The sequence below is a fragment of the Caloenas nicobarica genome, chromosome 5 (genome assembly GCF_036013445.1).
Source record: "Caloenas nicobarica isolate bCalNic1 chromosome 5, bCalNic1.hap1, whole genome shotgun sequence".
Classification (NCBI taxonomy): domain Eukaryota; kingdom Metazoa; phylum Chordata; class Aves; order Columbiformes; family Columbidae; genus Caloenas; species Caloenas nicobarica.
Window position 1 is genome coordinate 1,626,227 of NC_088249.1, and position 19,587 is coordinate 1,645,813.

Sequence of the window (19,587 nt, forward strand, 5' to 3'; positions counted from 1 at the left end):
CCTTTGTGTGCAATTTGATTTTACAACTGTCTATTCCTCTGTTTGTGTGTTTTAATTTACTCTTTTTGTGTGTTTTAGTTAAGAAAACCCCACTGTAAGTTTAGCGTGAAACTTGCCCATTTACAAATCTTTAACTAAATTGCTATTTTGATTGATTATAACAAATTCCCTTGAATTGCTCTGTTAAATTGGCTGATGATTAAGTGCTACGAGTAATTATATAACCCAACCTTATAAGTTACCACAAAGTATTAGTAAGTTCTAAATTCCTGCTAAATCTAAGCCGTGTAAAAATTATTTTCATGACAAATTGGCATCAAGGACAGGATGGCAAGTTGGGACTTACAAAAGCACAGTATCAACCCAAATCCCAATTTTCCAAAAGACCGGGCGTGTGATAATTGGTCTGACTGGGAAGCATTAGAGAAGCAGCAAAATGCTGTGGGGGGTTCAACTAAGGACAGAAAACATAAAGGTGTAATTAGTAAAACACTAGGAACATGTTTAGAAGCAATGTATCAGGAAAAGAATTAAACACAAAAGATAAAAGATACACAAGATGAAATGGAGGGACGTAAAGCCACTGAACTGTCATTATCTTTAAGAGAGAACAACTGCAAAAACAACTTCAGGGAGCCCATTTAAAAATACAAAAATTAGGAGAAAATGTTGAAATTATTCAAAACCTCTCGACATAGTTCAAATTAGAAAACTAATAGCGTTCCCTGAAGATTGGGGTAGTAACATATGGAATGATTCAAACCTATCTCAGACAGAGATGACCCCCTGCTCACCTGAGTCTCCCCGATACGCTGAATTACAAAATTAGAAGAAACTACGGAGCGGAGCTGGAGTCAGCACTAGAAAAATAACCCCCCTCGATCTGATTCACGTGGCAAATTTACAAGAACGCTGCAGCCATAAACCCAGAGAAACCGAAACGGAATTTTTATGGTGTGTTTGCTTAACCGCTGGGGACAGGATTTTATTAAGTGGGGATGAACCAAACGGGTTGTGGGGACCCAACCCCCCAAATGCCCGCCACTCAATAACCAGTAGAATGGCATAATTGGGCTGGAGGAAGAGATGCATTAGAGAGAGAAGAACCATTCGTCATACCTATAAAATCTTCAGATGAGCTCTTGGCTGCAGTGATTAAAGCAGCCGGTACACATGACATTCCTATCTCAAAAACCGTAGACTTTGCCACACAAACCCATTAATCGGGGGAGCCCCAGCTGCTCTGAAACCTTACCTCATTGCAAAATGAGAGGAAATTAAAAGAGATACTGAATATAACGCTCTTTTAGCCATAGAGGCTGACGGCAATGCCACACCAAGAGCATTAAGACATCTCCCCACCTGGGCAGAATTAACCCACGACATCATAAATCATGGATGAGAAATGGGATGGGATGATATAACCGGTGGAACAAAAAATAACAAATAAAAATGTTAGACAGGTTAAACAAACACCCCAGAGTGACCCTCACGGACCGGAGTCCATTAATCGACAATCGTCCAGGAAGAAAGAAATGAACTACAAAGAAAAGCCTTAGCATCAGGCGTTCCTAAGGCCGCCATTCACAGAGAGCCTATGAGCGTAATCCTAAATCTAATTCAAGTGTTCCAAAAAATGCAACGATGGCGGAAGGGGAGAGCATGTTCCAAGTGCTCTGGCGCAATCACCACTCAGAGAAAATGTGATGACCCTTTCCCCTCCCTTGGAAACGAACTGCAAAACATGAGACCAAAAAACAAAGAGCGCCAGGACAACAACGGGGCCTGTCCATCCGGTGAGTGGACACGTACCGGTGGCTAATGAAAGAGGTCCTTAGATTTAATTCCAGTTGGTCCTTGACGAAAATTAGTAAAATTTCTAATAGACACAGGAGCACGAATCCCAATACTAACACAGCAGAAAGCGGAGAAGCTGGGCATGTGACCCAGACAGCAAAGAAAGCGAAATTCCACCTGAAGGACGTCAAAATTTTTAGGCGCTTGATGGATTGCAGGTAGTGCTGTGATTCCACCAGGCACCCTAAGCAAAACAGAACAACTACGAATCTAATCTAATAAAGAATTACAACAATTTATAAGTACTTTAGAATACTGGAGAAAACATGTAACCTGGATTTTCTATCATTGCTCGCCCACCTTATCGACTTTTATGAAAAGTAAAACTGTGAAAATGGAACGCAGAACATAAATCATAGAATCATTTTGGTTGGAAAAGACCCTCAAGATCATCGAGTCCAACCGTTACCCCACCCCTGGCACTGACCCACATCCCTGAGAACCTCATGTCCGTCTGTCCAACCCCTCCAGGGATGGTGACTCCAGCACTGCCCTGGGCAGCCTGTTCCAATGCCCCACAGCCCTTTGGGGAAGAAATTGTTCCCAAGATCCAACCTCAACCTCCCCTGGTGCAACTTGAGGCCGTTTCCTCTGGTCCTGGCGCTTGTTCCTGGGGAGCAGAGCCCAACCCCCCCTGGCTCCAAGCTCCTTTCAGGCAGTTCAGAGATCAGAAGGTCTCCCCTCAGCTCCTGTTCTCCAGCTGAACCCCCAGCTCCCTCAGCTGCTCTCATCACCCTTGTGCTCCAGCCCCTTCACCAGCTTGAAGAGGCAGTCAAAACTCTAATACAGGAAATAAACACATATCAGTCATTGGGACCAGTACACCCTCACGACCTTATTACAGTCAAATGGGGTTTTGTTGAACGCTGTACTCACTGTTGCCTATTTCAAACCGGCCCTGATGGACCAAAGAGACCTTTATTATTCAGCTCAACAGCAGTCACTGGGACAGAAAAGAGGTACCCTGAATGGGAAAACTAACTTTTGTCTTTAGTCCCAGCAGTTAAACAAGTCGAGCCACTAAGGGGTAACCTGTCCAGAAAAACCCACCGAGACTTGTATTGTTGTTCCTGCCCAGCAACGGTACTGGGTAGGATACCAGCACAGCTCCCGGAGATGGGGTTCACCGCAGGATCGCTCATTTGCTCACAGGAGTCATCATCATCAGCACGAACCCAACTCTGTTCACATGCCAACGCACCTGATGCACGAGGTGCAGACCCTCACTGCCTTTATTTGTGCTCATCAACATGGGAACTACAGTCCATTCCGCACCCACAGCTGAGACGCACGTACGGTGCAGAATTTACTACACAGGGCGGGATGCAACTTAACATTTCCCCAATTCCTACCACTGCTACTACTCCACAGGTTAACCCCGTCTGTGCGTAGCTGTGCAGTTTAACTGTACAACCGTCTTGTCTGTCTATTCACCTGTGTGTAATTTACCTTTCTTGTGTCTCTTAGTTAAGAAAACCCTGCTGTAAGTTTAGCCTGGACCTTACCGTTTACTAACTTTTAACTAAGTTGCTATTTTTATTGTAACAAATTTCATTGAATTGCTGTTAAACTGGCTGATGATTAAGTGCTATTAGTAACTACATAACCTATCCTTGTAACTTCCCCCCAATGTATTAGTAAACCCTAAACTGCTGCTGAATCAAAGCCGTGTAAGAATTCCTGACACGACAACCTGTTATAATTAATGTGACATCTAAAAACTGAGATGGCCACTCTCCTCCTCAAAACCCACCAACAATAAAGTCTTTATTAGGTCCCTTTTACACCTTTGCAGATCTAGTGATTTTAAACCCAAGGCATCAGTGACATTCAACAGTAACTGAAAGGACATTGACACACATCTTAGTTGACAGTATACAAAGAACAGGATCTACTTGTTCTCTCTTCTATTTTGGCTTCTACAGCATTTTCAAACAAATAAAGGCACTAAAACAGTGCTACTGAAGTAGGTAAGGTATTTGAGTTTGTTTGGGGTTTATTTATGTTAAAAACTAACTAGTCATGTTTCAAAGCAGAGTAATATATAACACACTAACATCTAGAACATGATGAATTTAAGGACCTACATTTATTACACAATACAACATATTCATCCTGTTCTACGGTGACTCTTTACTCTTTCAGTCAATATGAGAAACTTAGGTACCTAATTTCACACAAACTAAAGAAATACTTTAAAGGTTATGCTGGAGGGTGTGTGGTGGGCAGAAGCAGCAGTCATCAGGTTGTTGGGTTAAGTACCTTTAATAAAGGATGTATTTTGTCCACAGGCAGCAGGAGAGGGTTTCTTCTTTTTCGTTTCTCTATAGCAGACTGCGCATCAGCAATCGCCCACTTGTCTATTGGATGAGGAAATGTCTTTTGAACGCGCTCCTGTCCAAACATAACGAGTGCACTTAGATTAACCGCAGTAATCAAAGAGAAGTTGGAAAAAAAAAACAAAACAGCAAATTACTTCCCCTGCAGTATAGACAATTATCCTCCTCCTCAGTATTTGTAATGCGTTTTCCTAACTGTTCTCTCCTTCTTACCTAACTCAGCTTCACTCTTTTCAATAATCCCAAACAACCTCCCTTCCCTAAGCACGAAGAACTCCTTCCAGTCTCCTAAAATGACTCCACTCGATGATCTTTACATCACAAGAGCACCAAGAAACCTCAGCTGAGACCAGGAGCCCAAAATATAAACAACATCAGGAAATACTAAATAGTTTACAGTCTAAAGGAAAAAAACCAAGTTGTTACTGTTCCTGTTTCATAAAAGTCCAGAGTGTAACTTGTCCTACATCAGAATCAAGTTTATGGCAGAAATGAAGAAAAACAAGTGCAGGATCTTCTAACAGGGAGGAGGGTTGTGATTAATGAGAAGTCTGGCTTAACACTTTGGGCTCCACAAGCCCACACAGGAGCATCTTCCCCACTGCATGGCCAGTGACTGTGGCTGCAGTTTACAGTTTGCTGTGGTAAACTGGAGGCAATTTCAGGTCACTTATATATAAATTCCCATTTTAACAGGCGAGACAACCCCCCCAACAGAAGCAAGTCCTTTGGGCAGCAGTTTGTGAACACATGGAACACTCCAGCCCTGCTTTCCACTAAGTTCTCCAGGCCCCTCGCTGCAGCCCCTGCCAGCTGGGGAATTCAATGCTGGAAAAACGAGTCTAAACTGAACTCTGATGACCGCTCCTTACATAATTTTGGAAAAACAGATTTACGTTAGATAGCTCGGGGGGAGTAGCCATCACTTGCTGCTACACAGCCCACTACCATGTCCCTACTCCACGTGGCATCCCTGAGCAGCTGTGGTGCCACCCCCAGTCTCTGCTTTGGACCCATAACCTGGGCCACAATGAGGATGACAACCCTTCGAGGTTTTATAGACGAGCTGAAGAATGATCCAAAGAAAAAATGGTGAAATCTATGTGTCCCTTTGAGAAAAATATTTCTGCACGTATCTTGAAATTGAACAGGAGGCCTGAGGTCTTCTGAGGCAGCTTTTAAATATTCGCACATGGCCATTTAACGCTCAGCTTTCGGCACCAGCCGTCTGTGCAGGTAAACACACAGGGACCACTCCTCCTGGGTATCGGTCGAAAGCTCTGGGCTGTTCCACCAAAACCAACCTTCCTTGAGATTCTACCAGGAGATCGCCCGTAAAATGGATGTAACGTGTCATTCAGCAGTTTTCAGCTCAACAGTTCACCAGTAACACCCGCCTTCTGCGCTCCGACCTCACTGGTTCCCAGGGTTTTGTTGGGAATGATTTGAAGGGCTTTTTCTATTTATAAAACCTTTACAATTTGGGATTTTAGACCTTGAATCTTGCAAATACTTCAGTATAATATTACGCACAAATAGCTCCATTAACTCTAGGCGTTGTGGAAATATCCGCACGATAAACTTTAGAGATCACAGCTCTCCTGGTTTTTCCTAACAGCTAAAAGCAGCTGAGGAGCAGAGCCAGAAGCCTTGATTCGTTGATCTCGGATGCCTGTTGGTGGTACAATCTCACCAACAACTTGCAACACAAAACCGAATTCTACTTTCCCCGCTCTGGAAGAGTCTGGATTTATTTACCTACAGAACAATAATGTTTTGGGGAACCTGTTACCACTATTTCAACCTAGCTCTGTGTTTTTAAATTGAATAACTGTTATAGCATTCATAGCTTTTAAATGCCAGGTATATTCAAAATACAACACGCAGGGATTTAGTGTCTGCTGTGATATTCATAAATACAATTCAGAGAGCTGCCGGTTATCTCAGAATGTTGCCTGTATTGTGTGCAGTTCTGCACACAGTACACACATACCCAATGAAAATTATTAATTCATACATGCACTGGGTAATTGTATCATCTCATGACTCAGAAGCAGAAATCTCTGGAGTCAATGTGTACAATAACCACCGCTCTCTCAAACTATCCCGTGTGCTGAAGGGTTTGATCAGCTGAGAACTGGAGAACGAATACAGTTATTTCTCAGCTCCACATCCAAAGTTCAAATCCAGACTCAAGGTAGTTAACAGGCTGCAGAGCTATTAAGGGACTATTACATTTTGCTTTTATTTAGTCATACTATAATCTTTATGCATCAGTATTACAAAATACATTAATTATTAATTTCTGTTTATGATTAATGAATTAACTCAATGCTGAATAAAGGGCAATTACTGCATCTAATAGGAATCTAAAACCCCTCAAGCAATTATTTTGTAAATAAATACATACATATATTCTTTATTTCCATGACACACATCCAGAATATTAGACAAGGACTTCATTTTGGTTTAGGCTGAAAATCCTACGCATATAGATTGATGTAAAATTAATACTCTACAAAGCTACAAGGGGCCGGAGCTCCATGAAAGCACTTTCTCCCTCTTGACTGCAGACTGCCGCGCACTCCATTAAAGCCCTCATTCTGTACGCGATGACACAAAAGCAGACTGCTGCAATAATACAAGAGCCTCAGTGAGTTCAATAAAGTTCCAGGAACATACAACTCTATTCCCTCAGCTGCACAATCCAGGCCTAACAACAGTAACCTTTCATTCCATTATTCCCTTTTTGCTGTATATTTCTGTCAAGTAGTAGGACAGCACGCAACATCCTTAAGCCTAAGGTGCATTTGAGCAGCAGAAAATCCTCTGAAGTACTGTGCATTTATAAAAATAACGCTGAAACAAAAAGATTCCCACCATTTCTATTCTGAAGCCCTGTACAGGGAAATGAGTTTCCAATTAAGTCTGCTTTGTGAAATCTGAATACTATATAATCTTTTAGTATTACCAGGCTCTGCTCTTCAGATTCACCTTGCTTTAACATCCATCTGCACTGCTCGAAATACCTTTGTTCCTTTTAGTGATTCTGCAAGCAAGCACTTGCTTTTCCAGTATCTGCTCTTACCTCTACGTCTTGGACCGTCCGTGGCTGAGCGATGCATAGTTTGTTTAGCAGCTGAAGTATCAACTCTTCAATGTAATAGAGGGAATCTTCTTTTGCTGAAAGGTTTGGATGAACCTGTTGCTGAACCTGTCCAAAAGAAATAAAAGAATTAGGGTTTTTCCCCCCCATTTAAAATTGTACAGAATAAAGAATTGGAAAAAAAGTAGGGCAGCTCTGTACTGTGGTGCTGCAAATTCACACATGTCCAGTTATTTCCCACAAGTTTTCCTATGTAGTTAAGGTGGCAATTCCTACTCCTGCAAAGCTGGCGTCTCTGTTCAATTAAAACCCAAGCGGTTGGCCTTGATGGTAGGGAAGGAATTTCAAGTCAAGGCAGATTTCTGCCAGTGATGCATCGAAAACAATCGCTGTGGGTAATTCTGCAGTTATTCATCCACAGAATGAGTAACACACAGTTATGTTACTAACCCTGCTAGTGAGTACTGGGTGACCGTGAGCAGAGGAGGAACATGGACCCACCAGAGGAAAAGACCAAATAAGTACTCTGGGGTAAGAGAACCAACCAGTCTGGCAGGGAACTGAACTAATGTACTGTTAAAACCTGTGGCAATAAAAAGTCACGGCCACAACACAGGAAAAGGGCAGGAACAATTCTCTGGGATGCCTCAGAACTAAAAAAAAACCTAACTAGAACATGAAACGCTGTCTGCGGCATGAGAGAGATGAAATACAAAAGCAAGAGGGACCTAAGGAAAATCATGAGTCAAAATACAAGTGTCAAGACTAGGAAATGCGCTGCAAGAAAAGCTGACTTCCACCTCCCCCTAACGCAAGGCAGGATAACGCCTTTTACCTCCCTTCATGGAGGTTAATCACAGCTTTAGTTTCCAAGGCTGAGAGTTTCCAAGGCTGAGCTAGACCAGACAACCTGGAACAGGCAACGTCAGCTTAAGGGCCACAACTAACTCATCCTGGTCCAGCGTGGCTGTTTTCCTGCTAAAAATCCCCCAAAACCAAACACCAATCCCACCGTAAAAAAAAAAAAAAAAAAAGCACTCAAGAGTTAGTCTAGATACTCAGTTTTCCCTGGCAGCCTCTCAGTCAGGAAAGCACTAATGAGATCTTAAACTGTAGCCAAAAGATTTGTAAGTAATACAATCCAGGGAAATTCCCTACTCTCCCCATACAAACGATATGTTAATCGCCTCCAAAAAGGAATCTTACATAGTTACATTGGCATTCTGTACGTGGTTCCAAACACAAGACAAATGGATTGGGAGTTTCTTGGGGGAAGACAAGAACATCTTCGGGTCAAACTCTGATCCTCTGAAATCCAGGCAACTCCTTCCTCCGGAGACAACGGAGCTCTGAGAGCTTCCTCCAAATAGAGGAATTCATAATTCCATACCACTACCTTGGGGGTAACTCAAGTAGCGGCCCTGGCGGCTTTTGTAGATGGTGCAGACACAAGCCCAAGAAGGAAGGCAGGTGTCTGGCCGGCTTCCTTCCCCTCAGTCAAAGGAAGGTGGGCAGAGCTGTCCTGGAGCCACCGCAAGGAACCGCTCGCTGCTCCATCTCCTGCTGTGGGCTGAAACTGGGGGGACAGGACTGGGCTTTGCCCCCACAGCTCCAAGGGAGGAGAGAGGAAGAGCCAGCACGGCCAACAGGTAAGGAGACAAAGCGAAGATGCATAGAGGAGACCAGTAGGAGGGGCATTAGGAAAAGCGTGGCCAGCAGGTCGAAGGAGGTTGTTCTTCCTCCTCTGCTCTGCCCTGGTGAGGACACAGCTGCAGTTCTGGGTCCAGTTCTGGGCTCCCCAGTTTATGAAGGACAAGGAATTACTGGAGGGGGTCCAGCAGCGGGACACAAAGATGCTGAAGGGTCTGGAGCATCTTTCTGATGAGGAGACACTGAGAGAGCTGGGGCTGTTCAGCTGGAGAAGAGAAGCTGAGAGGGATCTGATCAATGGGATCAATATCTCAGGGTGGGTGTCAAGAGGATGGACCAGACTCTGTTCAGTGGTGCCCAATGACAGGGTGAGGGGCAACGGGCACAGACTGAAACACAGGAGGGTCCATCTGAACATGAGGAGAAACTTCTTTGCTGGGAGGTGCCAGAGCCTGGCCCAGGCTGCCCAGAGCGGGTGTGGAGTCTCCTTCTCTGAGACATTCAAACCCGCCTGGGATCCTGTGTGATCTGCTCTGGTGACCCTGCATGAGCAGGGGGGTTGGATTGGGGGATCTCCAGAAGTCCCTTCAACCCCAGCTGCCCTGTGATTCTGTGAAGGAGCTGCTGCTGTACATCTTCAACATCCCGGACACAGAGGTGACGACATGAACGGAGTAGCCTACCAAGGCACTGCTCAAGGACGGGCAGCACAGACAGGGACCAGACGTACCAACAATGGGAACCCAAATGCCTCAGGGAAGGGAGACACACACCAAAAACATGAAAACATACACTGGTGCTGATTGTAGTGGGATTGATAATTAAGATATTACACAGTGGTGGTGAACAGACTCTGCCAACCATGGGAGCTCCTACACGATACCCAGGGAGAGACGTCCACCCAGGCAACAACACACATTTCTAATGCTTAATTCTGCACTGGTACCCTTTCTGGAAAAGCACAGGCAAAGAAACACGTAAATAAAGCTGCTGTGCACTAAGAGAGAAGGGAATACACGTTCTGCTTCTAATCCAGCTGTCCGGTTTTGCTACAGAGTTTTTGTACAGCCCTGTATCATTTAGTTTTCTGCACCTCAAACCTCTTCTTCATGTAACTGTTGCACAGCTGAGTACTACTGAAAGAAACAAACCCCAAGAAAACCAAAACCACTCCTTGAAAACACTTAAGCCTGCAGGTTTTCAACAATAGTCAGTGTGTTTCATGTTCTTCCTGAACACGAGTTTAATTCACAAAACAATGGGAAACCAGGAAGCGTCGAGTTAAGGTCCCGCCATGTCTCTGACACGAGCGCTACTGCAGAAAAAGCACGAGCTAGCTAGGAAATAAAGATATTTCCCCCACAATGAACCCTTAATGATGCTCAGAAATGACAAGAAGAGGAACTGTAAGATGAGAGGGAAGCTCTGCTCCCCGTACAAAGAGATGGGGAACTCTCATTTTCCGTATCAGATCACAGCCGTTCTCCTCTCACGAGGGTCACTCCTTTTAAAAACAGACATCCCTGCCACAAAGAAAATGACTTTGCTTGTGACTAACTGCAGTTCACAGGCCTAAAAAGCTCACACCAGACTCTGAATATCTGACAGGGTTGAGGACGAGCAGAGGAGCATCTTCAAACCCTGTCCGAGAACCTCAGCTTCACACAATGAACACAAACAGAAGTACTGGAGTCAAGTTTGCTTCGAAAGGAGCAAAACCACCAACAATTCTTGGTTGAGACGACTCTTCCCAGAGGACTTAGAAATCAGCTTCCATTTGAAATGGAAGGTCCCATGTGGTCTCTGGCTCGAGGAGAAGTTATTTTGGCGTAAGTGCCGTTACTGAGGAAAAAAAGCAATTCCACAGCAAGACACTGTTTTTCATAGCAAAACAAGAAGTTACAAAAGCTGTGCACCCGCTGACCAAACCAGATGCCGCTGTAGCAAGGAGAAAACGCTTCTCTTTACAGCATTCACCTCAACCCTGAGCGAAAAGGCTAGAAAAGCAAGGAGAGTCTGATAAAACACTGATTGTATGGAAAAAGCAGGAGGAATTACTGAGGACATGTTTCTTCCTTCAGGGGTCAAAATATCTCAATCCACATGTTGCACTGACCAGCGAGAGCTCTGCTGCAAGACCTCTGAGCAGAAGGTGTCAGAGGCATCAGATTTTTTTACGTATTTGATCTCTGAGACCACCCAAGTGGAGTGCTTGAAGTCATTGAAGAGGGAGATTAAGATTAGCAGGACTATTTTTTACTGTGTCATTCATATCGGATCATTCCTTCACAAGCCGTTCCAAGGAACAGAAATAAAATGACAGGTACAAGTCCCGTAAGTGCGGCATTTAAACACAGCCTTAAGGCCTTTCTGAGGGACAGGCTTTTATTTTAGGTGGCAGTTCATAAACTGCTCCTTCCTTTGCTCCTCTTTTTCACTCCTCCCTACTCTTCCACCCCTCCAACAGCTCAAAATTCCTTCTCAGCGAGATGTTAATAGACTTTACAGGCCCCTGGGAAGAAGTCTGTTAAAATGAGGATGAAAACTGCTCAAGGAGCTCAGCGGTATTAGGACTAGAAACAAACAGATCTTTTTTTTTTTAGAACTAACCTAAGGGCAAGCTGAATTTTGAACTGCAGGAGGTCTGACATGAAGTCTGACTCTCAATAATATCTGGACTTGGGGAAATTCAGAAGTCCTGAGTATAAAAGCAATGGTCAAAGGGTTGTATCTGAAACAACAAAAAATTGAGGGGGGAAAAAATAATAGAGCCAAACTTCTTTTTAGCCCGTACTAATGAGACAAACCAGCAGTTTGGCTATACTGCCTAAATATATTTTTTCATTATATATGTATTTTGGTAGTAAAAACATACTCAGAAAGCTCCAGTTGTTCCACATGTGCAAAACAAGAGATTGTTCATTAAAAAACCAAACAACAGAAAAATCCCAAACCCACAACATGCACATCGAGTCATTAGGCAGCATTTACCATCGCAAACGTAGAAATTCATATTCCTGAAAGACAAGATGACAATATCCCACTTCTCTACTTATATTCAAAACCATGACATAATTTATATTTTACCTGCTTCGTAAAAACACAGTTATACTAGATCAGTGGACAAGTACAAGTTTATAAGGCTGTTTTGTTTACTTGAGGAACACATTTGGGAGGAAGCAAAATAATTAGAATATAAAAGTTCAATATTTACTATCACGGATGGGTTACGGTCTGGCCAACAACTGTCGGTATTTCCATACAGAGTGTTCGAGGTGATGAAAATACAGAGAAAGTGGCATCTTGCCCTGTACCAAGATGCTCAAAGTCAGGAAGAAGGAAAAAAATTAAGTCAACAAATGTCTCTTTTTAGGTCGGGCTTTTATTCCTTCTCATCTTTTATCTTCTCAAGATAACACTGCCCATTAGAAACATAAAACATCTGCTCCAAAGGCATTTTTAATCCCTCATCTGGATGATGTTCTAGAGGACAAGGGGAACCAGATGTAGTAACTTAAAAGCCTGGGATGCTCTTATTCAGCATTGGTATTCTCAATTTTCAAGCATAACTACTGCATAATTCTTTAGAAAGAGCCACAAAGATTTAAATGCTTCCAGAGTTATCCCAAATAAAAACACACCATCCACTTTTTAAAAATAACTGCACTAATTTCTAACTTTATTTCTAGTACAGCGATTTCTAGATGGCCCATCTCCAACTAATAAATGCTGACAGAGGAACCATATGAAGTAGTGTCTTAAGCAAAACGGAACTTAATTTATCTTCATATGGCATTTTAGCCATTTTCACTGCAGTTCTAAACATTCGACACCCAGTTAGCAAAATATTCTCACAATACAATAAGTGAGCTATGAAAAGCATCTCGGGTGCATCCTCATCCATCAGCTGATGTCAAAATCACCGATTACTTCAGGCTTGTGTTCATCGTGTCCTTTTATGCAGAGTCAAGGAGAAACTCAAATGTGTGCATATTTATATGTACACATATATTTTAATCTTTAAAATGGATGGAAAAATAAGTATTTGCATTTTATATATATATAAAATGCCTTGTTTAAATGGAGATAAGCCCTGAACGAGCCAGGCACAGCCTCTGCCCTGTGATACGGAAGGAAAAGCCCCCGGCTGGCACGGCGATCACTGCGAGCACGTCTCACTTTGATCAAACAGCTGATAAATCTCCCCCAACTCTTCAACACATCATTTCCCTGGGCTGGGAGCTGCTCTGGGCTCTGAACTCGGCGCCCGCTCCTCACTTCTTAAATCACACCCTTCCCCAGAGGAACCGCTCGCTCAGGCACACTGAATTATTCAAACGGGCCGGGAACTTTGCAATCTTTCTTTCAGAAGATTTTAAAATAAAAATTAAGTCACGAGGAACACAGGCCAGCAGAGTTTGGAGCTGCAGAGTGAGCTTTGAGGTGCTATTTTAAGTGGGCAGATGTGAAGATACAATAAGGAACAATAAATGGTAAAGAGCAAAGATACACACTGCTTAAAAATTTTAAAGGCCAAACCTTAAATTTGGACACAGGGAAGACTGTCGGAGTTACAGCTTTGTGAACCAGGTGGTCATGGAAATTACATTGAAAAGATATGGGAAGTGTCAGGAGAGTAGAGAGGCCATAAATATGGGGAAAATATGTCCTCAGCACATTTTTTTTTTACATGACGAACCTGTTGGGCTGAAGGAATGGCAGCACAGAGCTCATCTGAAGAGCCTGGGAGAAAGGGAATTGGTGAGGTAATTAGAAAAGCTTCTCCCGAGGAGATTAGATAATGCTTGCAGTGCGCACGGAGGAAAAGAGAGGTTAAAAACTGGAGAGAGCAGGAGAAGAGACAAAGGAACACAGCAAGAGGTGAGCGGCTCCAGAACACGGGTGAAATGGGGAAAAAAGCAGCACATTCTGTCCAGTTCCCCCAGTGCCCGGTTTATGGGGTGTGTAAAGGCGCGAGACGGCCACACGAGGGGAAAAAAGGCCCAAGAGTGAGGGGAATTGTGGCAGTAAATTGTCCAGTTTATTTTTTCTTCCCGGGACTAGTCAGCCTGGTAAGTCTTTAAGCCACCACAAATGCTCATTTCCATGTTCATTTAAACAACACGGGTAGGAAGTGTTTCTTCTTTTATTTCATGTCACTGGCTGAGAAAACTCTCCTATTACCATTTGCCAACTGTGGTACTTAAGCTGAATGGTGTTAAAAAACAACAACAAAAAAAACCAACAAAAAAAAAAGAGCTTAAGGACCAGTCCCTTTGGTTCCAAATTTTATTTATGATAGTGAATATTTACGCAAGAACAACAGAAAAAAGCCAGCCTACTCACTTATAAGGGACTAAACCCAACCTATAACAACACCCACACACCACTGGGAATAAAAAAGGTCGGAGGAATTATCCTTTGCTTACAGGGGGCTTGGTAGTGTCCCCTGCACAGGGACCTGCTCCTTTCCCACCTCCAGCATCTCTGGATCGTGGACACCGTGTTGTGAGGCAACAACTCTTGTGCGGGTCTATGTGTTTCACAGGTAATTAATATCACCAGCACTTGCCTTAATTCTTCCATGCTGAATGTCACATTCATGTTTGTAGCAACTGCAAATCTGCTTCAGAGCTCAAGTATAATTATTAGAAGCCAAATGATCTCAAAGATTCCAAAACTACATATAACTATTATTCTTAAACATCATAACAAGCAACTTTACAGCTGATATCAGAATGCATTAAATAATAATGGATGCTAATGAAATTAGAATGCATAAAATAAGAAGCCATTATAATGACACTAAAGTGTATTAAATAACTCTAAACCCATGGCAAATGTGCAGGTGAAGTGCCCTGACAGCCCCTGCACTTACCTGGACCACAATCCTACACAAGATCTTGTTTTAAAATATAGAGAAGCACTGAATCACTGTAAACTTCCGAAATGTCCTCAAAATGGTCTTTTATATTTCTGTCTGCAACATTTGGTAAGAATAAACCCTTTAGTCATGCTCCAGAAATTTGATGAGTAGTCCGGAGCAATAGCAGAATTGTTTTAGGAAATGCAAATAGTGTACAGTGCCATGATTACACCAACACGTGGAGCACCTGCACAAATGCGAGTATTAACTGTTTAATGGCCTCTGTTTGTAGATAATGGGGAAAAATCAAAACAATAATATCTATGAGATGCTTGTGAGTTTAATTTAGAAAAAAAAAAATCAAAGAACCAAGCAACTGAATACACAGCCCTTGTTTACAGAAACATATTTTTAATTTCTTAGAGCATGCACAAATGATAATGCATGCTAAGGACACAAGAAAGATGTTAGGGCAAATAAATCCATACATACATGTCCAACGACACATTGTGTATTCTTTTAAAAAATACATACTAGGTCTAGAGTCACCTGTTTCATTTTCAAAACTTGTTCCAAGTAGCAATGGGAGATATTTGGCATTAAGTTTTAAATTACAATTCCCAAAAGCTTTTAATACAATGGCCAGTACATTAAAACTGGGGTCTTCAGTGGGTCTTACACACTCAGCTGCTACCACAGAGATTCATGCCTAGTTTTTGGGGCTCCCCTGTAATCTCAGTGTAAGATTAACAGATATGACATCAAAGCATTGATATCAACCTGCAAAATCAATCGAGTTCTGGAAAGCTGCATCTGGAAGAAAGCTGCCGGCCAGCAAGAACGAGCTTTGGCACCAGTTGCAAAACTGAAATGCCAATTTTAGCAACACGTTTCATCATTTGACATCTTTCCCCACACAGGCCATTGGGCCAGAAAGAGCTAAAAACCCAAACAAACCAAACAACGAACACCCAGCGAAATGGAAAAGGGGGAGAGGGCAAAGTCCCCGACACCACCTTCCCCTCCAGCACCCACCCCAGCAGAACACCCTCCCCATAGGGTCCTGGTTTTATCGGAGAAAGGGGTGAGAAAACCCCCGACTCGCACCCCTCCAAAAACACCCTCCCCAGCCAGCACCAGCTCTAATGCTGCTGCCACCCGGTGTCATTGTCCCCAGGACCCAAACCCGCCAGAGGGGCCGTGGAAACGCACCTGGAGTTGTCCACAGACATTGGGATCCTCCACCAACCCAAGTCAGCTCCCAGATTAAAGGCCTTTATAACGCTCAGAGCGTGGATCTGTTTGAAGTGATTTACTCACTGCAAACAGCAGTTCAAGGAACCGTAACCTCAGCAACCAGATTAAAAAAATACTGTTTTCTTCTGATTCATTTACTTTGACGGGGCTTTTATAACGAGTTTCATTATGTTCACTTCCTACTCAGGCGGCTTCCAGCACAGCAACCGAAGAAAAACAAATGTTTTACAGTAAGGACATGCTTGCACATCTATCAGCTGTAGGAGAGGAAATACACTAAACCACTTTCAAATTTTCAATTTACTAGATTGCAAGGTGTCAGTGCTAAGGATGTGGCGACTTAAATACTAAAAAACAATTAAAAAAAAAATCTGCATTAATAATGTCTTGCTGTTTAGCTTTGTTTCCTCCCCAAAAGACTTGCTCTGGTATGTATGATTTAGTATTATTTACTAATCTTAAGAATATATAAGTGCTTAAACATATACAGAATACTGTTCAAAAGATAATTCTCACTTTTTAAAACATATTTAAGAACTGATGTATTTGATCTTCTTTCTTTTTCACTTGTGATTTGCCAAGTGTCAGCTGCATAGAATTAAAGTAAATGCAAGTGTCTGAAAGTGTTTTGATTTTAAAAGTGACCTTAAACTTGCTGAATAGATAATGAAAGAGACTTGAGCTCTTCAAAACATGTTGTGGACTTACAAACTCAAGAAGCAAGGAAATACTACCTATTGTTAGTGAACTGTGCTGGCTCACTTTCCAGCTCCACAGCTTTCTGTATGTTAGAATTAAGATTTCTCACACCTCAACAAACTCAAGGAAAACCAAAAACTTTCCTCTTTTTCTACTACAAGAAGTATTCATTAAAAATAAATGCTTTCAAGAATGGCGAATAAAATCCTATCTCTGCACTACCTGCGATGAAAACCCAGCTGAGAAGTTCAACAAACTCTATTCCGGGTGTTTAACAAAAAAGTTCCTGAAGCTCAGACTTTAAAATTTTCCTCACAAAAGCATCCTGCTTGAAAAGATCGTATCTGAACTGGCTGCCAAGGGGATTTCTGAGCCTATTCAGAGAGAAATTACAAACTATTTGAAAACTGTGGTAACATTTTGTAAGTTCTGCAACAAACAAAAGCTGATGCTTTGATGCACACTTTGGAATCAGTGCAACACTTTTCAGCTCCCCGATAAACAACGGAAATGCTCACACTTCATTATCAAAGTGAAAGTGCAAGATGTAAACAAAACAACCCATAAGTTTACTAAAATGTTCTGGTTTTAAAGTTTCCAGTGTTCATATTAAGGCATTTGATCTTTTAAAGAATATATTAAAATTGACAGCGTCTCCCTCATAGCCCAACTGCCATAACTGGAACAATGATACAATTTTGTTTTGACTCACTGATACTGCGTGTTCATGAAATAAATGCACATTACAGCAGGATTGCTTCATGCTGAAGGGTGGGTACTGCAGACAAGGAACTTTCCCAGGAAGAAAAAAGAAACTGCCTATAAGCAACTCCAAATTTTTACAAGCCATCACTGGTATCACTGATTTATCTCCTCTGGTTTAGAAAGTCTAATTCCTGCTCAGCTTCTTTTCACCAAAACCAAATGCAAAGAGACAGTAAGAACTGGTAATAGCAGCACTAATCCACCAACTTTTACACTATTTGTATTTTATAATGATGAAACCACCTCCGAAGTTTTAAAGAAATCGTTTTGGTCAAAGCGACACAGCTATACCTCACATTTGGGTGGATGTTGGTTGGTGTCAAGGTGACATTTTCTGTCAACCTCCAGCTGTCAGGAACAAAGACACACTGGAAAGCAACTCCGACGAGGAGGAGATTCAAGAGTAAACAGTAGAAAATCCAGGATTCTTCAGACAGGCGATTAGTGGTTTTTATGCCAGCCACAAGACCACTTAGCTGCCTTCAGTAGCTTTTAATACAAGTGACACAGGGACCCAAACCAAATGCAAATCTTTGGTTTTTATTATTAAAAAAAAAAAAAAAAATCTCTAAATCTATTCTTGGGGAGAAAAAAAAAAGGACAAACCAGCACTCACATGCATTACTTGTATGCCAGTACTGCCCAGCACCAGAGATCAGATCAGCAGCTATTCTGGTAATATAATGGTCCTCACGCTTTGCTCATCCACAAGCAAAGGCAACAAGCAAATGACCCCCAGCAGAATAACATCACCCCACGTCCCACCAGCCTCAATTTAACCCACTCCCCCTCCTCCCGGGGTGTCCCACCTCAGGGTGACGGGCTGGGGACTCCCCTGCTACCCAAAACAAATCAGAAGGAGATCAGTCCCTCCCCTGTGATGGGCTGAGCGGTTTCCCACACCACTTATCTCATTGATGCAGCGGGCAGTTGTTGCTCCCTCTTAAGAAAACGCAGGGAGACTTTACCCTGCGCCACAGCTCTCGACTTTCTCGCAGCGATGGAATGGACAGGCTGGGGTGACAAGGGCCGGGGGGACCGGGGCAGCTCGCCTGGGAGGTCACAAGGAGCCTGGAGGAGCTGTCAGGAGAACCGCCCCGGGGAAGTGCCGGGAGGCTGCCCTGCCACAGCACAGAACCCAATCAATAACACCATCAGCAGCCTCAAACCGAGCAGCCTAATTAAGGCGGCAGGAACGGGACTGCTGGCAGAGCAGCCTCGGAGAGGAGTGGGGGACTCCGCACCTAGGGCCCGGGCAGCGGGGGTGCCCCCGCCGGAGCAGGGGCTGGACGGGAGAACCTCCGGAGCCGCCTCAGCCCCGCCGGCACACGGGGGGAAGGGACAGGCCGGGGACCGGGCGTGCGGCCCAGAGGAGCCCGCCGGAGCCGCTGAGGCGGGGCGGGCACCCGCGCCCGCCGGAGCCCGGGGCAGGGCCGGGGGTGCCGCCGCCTCCCTGGCCGCCGGCGGGCCGACTGACCTTGCGCAGGGCGGGCACGAAGAGCCCCCGCCATTTCGGGCCGTTCTCCTCGCCGAAGAATTCGTACGGCTGCGGCGGCGGCTGCATGGCGCCCGCCGCCGGCTCCTCCGCATCGGGGCCGCCCGCCTCGCCGCTCCCCGGCCGGCTACGGCGCCCGGGGCATGGGGGGCGCTGAGGGGAGGGAAGGAGAAGCCGCCGCTGCCGGCGCTCGTCAGGGCCGCGCCGGGCCGCGCTGGGGCTCTCAGCCGCCGCTGCCTCGGCTCCTCACCCCCCCGCCCGGGCGGCCATCACATCCGGCGCGGGAGGGGCCGGGCTCCGGGGCCGCTCGCCGTGCGCTGACGGGGCGGCGGCTGAGGCGGCGTCGGCCCCGCTCGCTGCGGCCCCGCTACCGCCGCCGCCCTCCGCGCGCATGCGCCGCCGCCCTCCCCGCCCCCTGCAGGCAGCGGCGCCCCCTGGCGGCCGCGCGGGGGCGGAGCCGGCACACCCCGCACGCCGCCCCCACCCCCCGCAGCCGCCTCCTCACACCCAGCGCGGCTGCGGGTGATTAATTAATTAATGAATCTGGAGTGGG

General features: G+C 44.4%; 1 protein-coding gene across 1 annotated transcript in view; it reads right to left on the reverse strand.

Moving 5' to 3' along the window:
• SOS2 (SOS Ras/Rho guanine nucleotide exchange factor 2) overlaps nucleotides 1-19,411 on the reverse strand; it is a 56,098-nt gene extending 36,687 nt beyond the window's left edge. Inside the window, exons 1-3 of the mRNA XM_065635976.1 lie at nucleotides 19,017-19,411; nucleotides 7,285-7,410; nucleotides 4,120-4,251 (exon numbers count right to left, since the gene is read on the reverse strand). Of these exons, the coding sequence (XP_065492048.1) occupies nucleotides 4,120-4,251; nucleotides 7,285-7,410; nucleotides 19,017-19,103 (345 nt within the window). The 5' untranslated portion in view covers nucleotides 19,104-19,411. The remainder of the gene's footprint in view (nucleotides 1-4,119; nucleotides 4,252-7,284; nucleotides 7,411-19,016) is intronic.
• Between the last annotated feature and the right edge of the window lie 176 nt (nucleotides 19,412-19,587).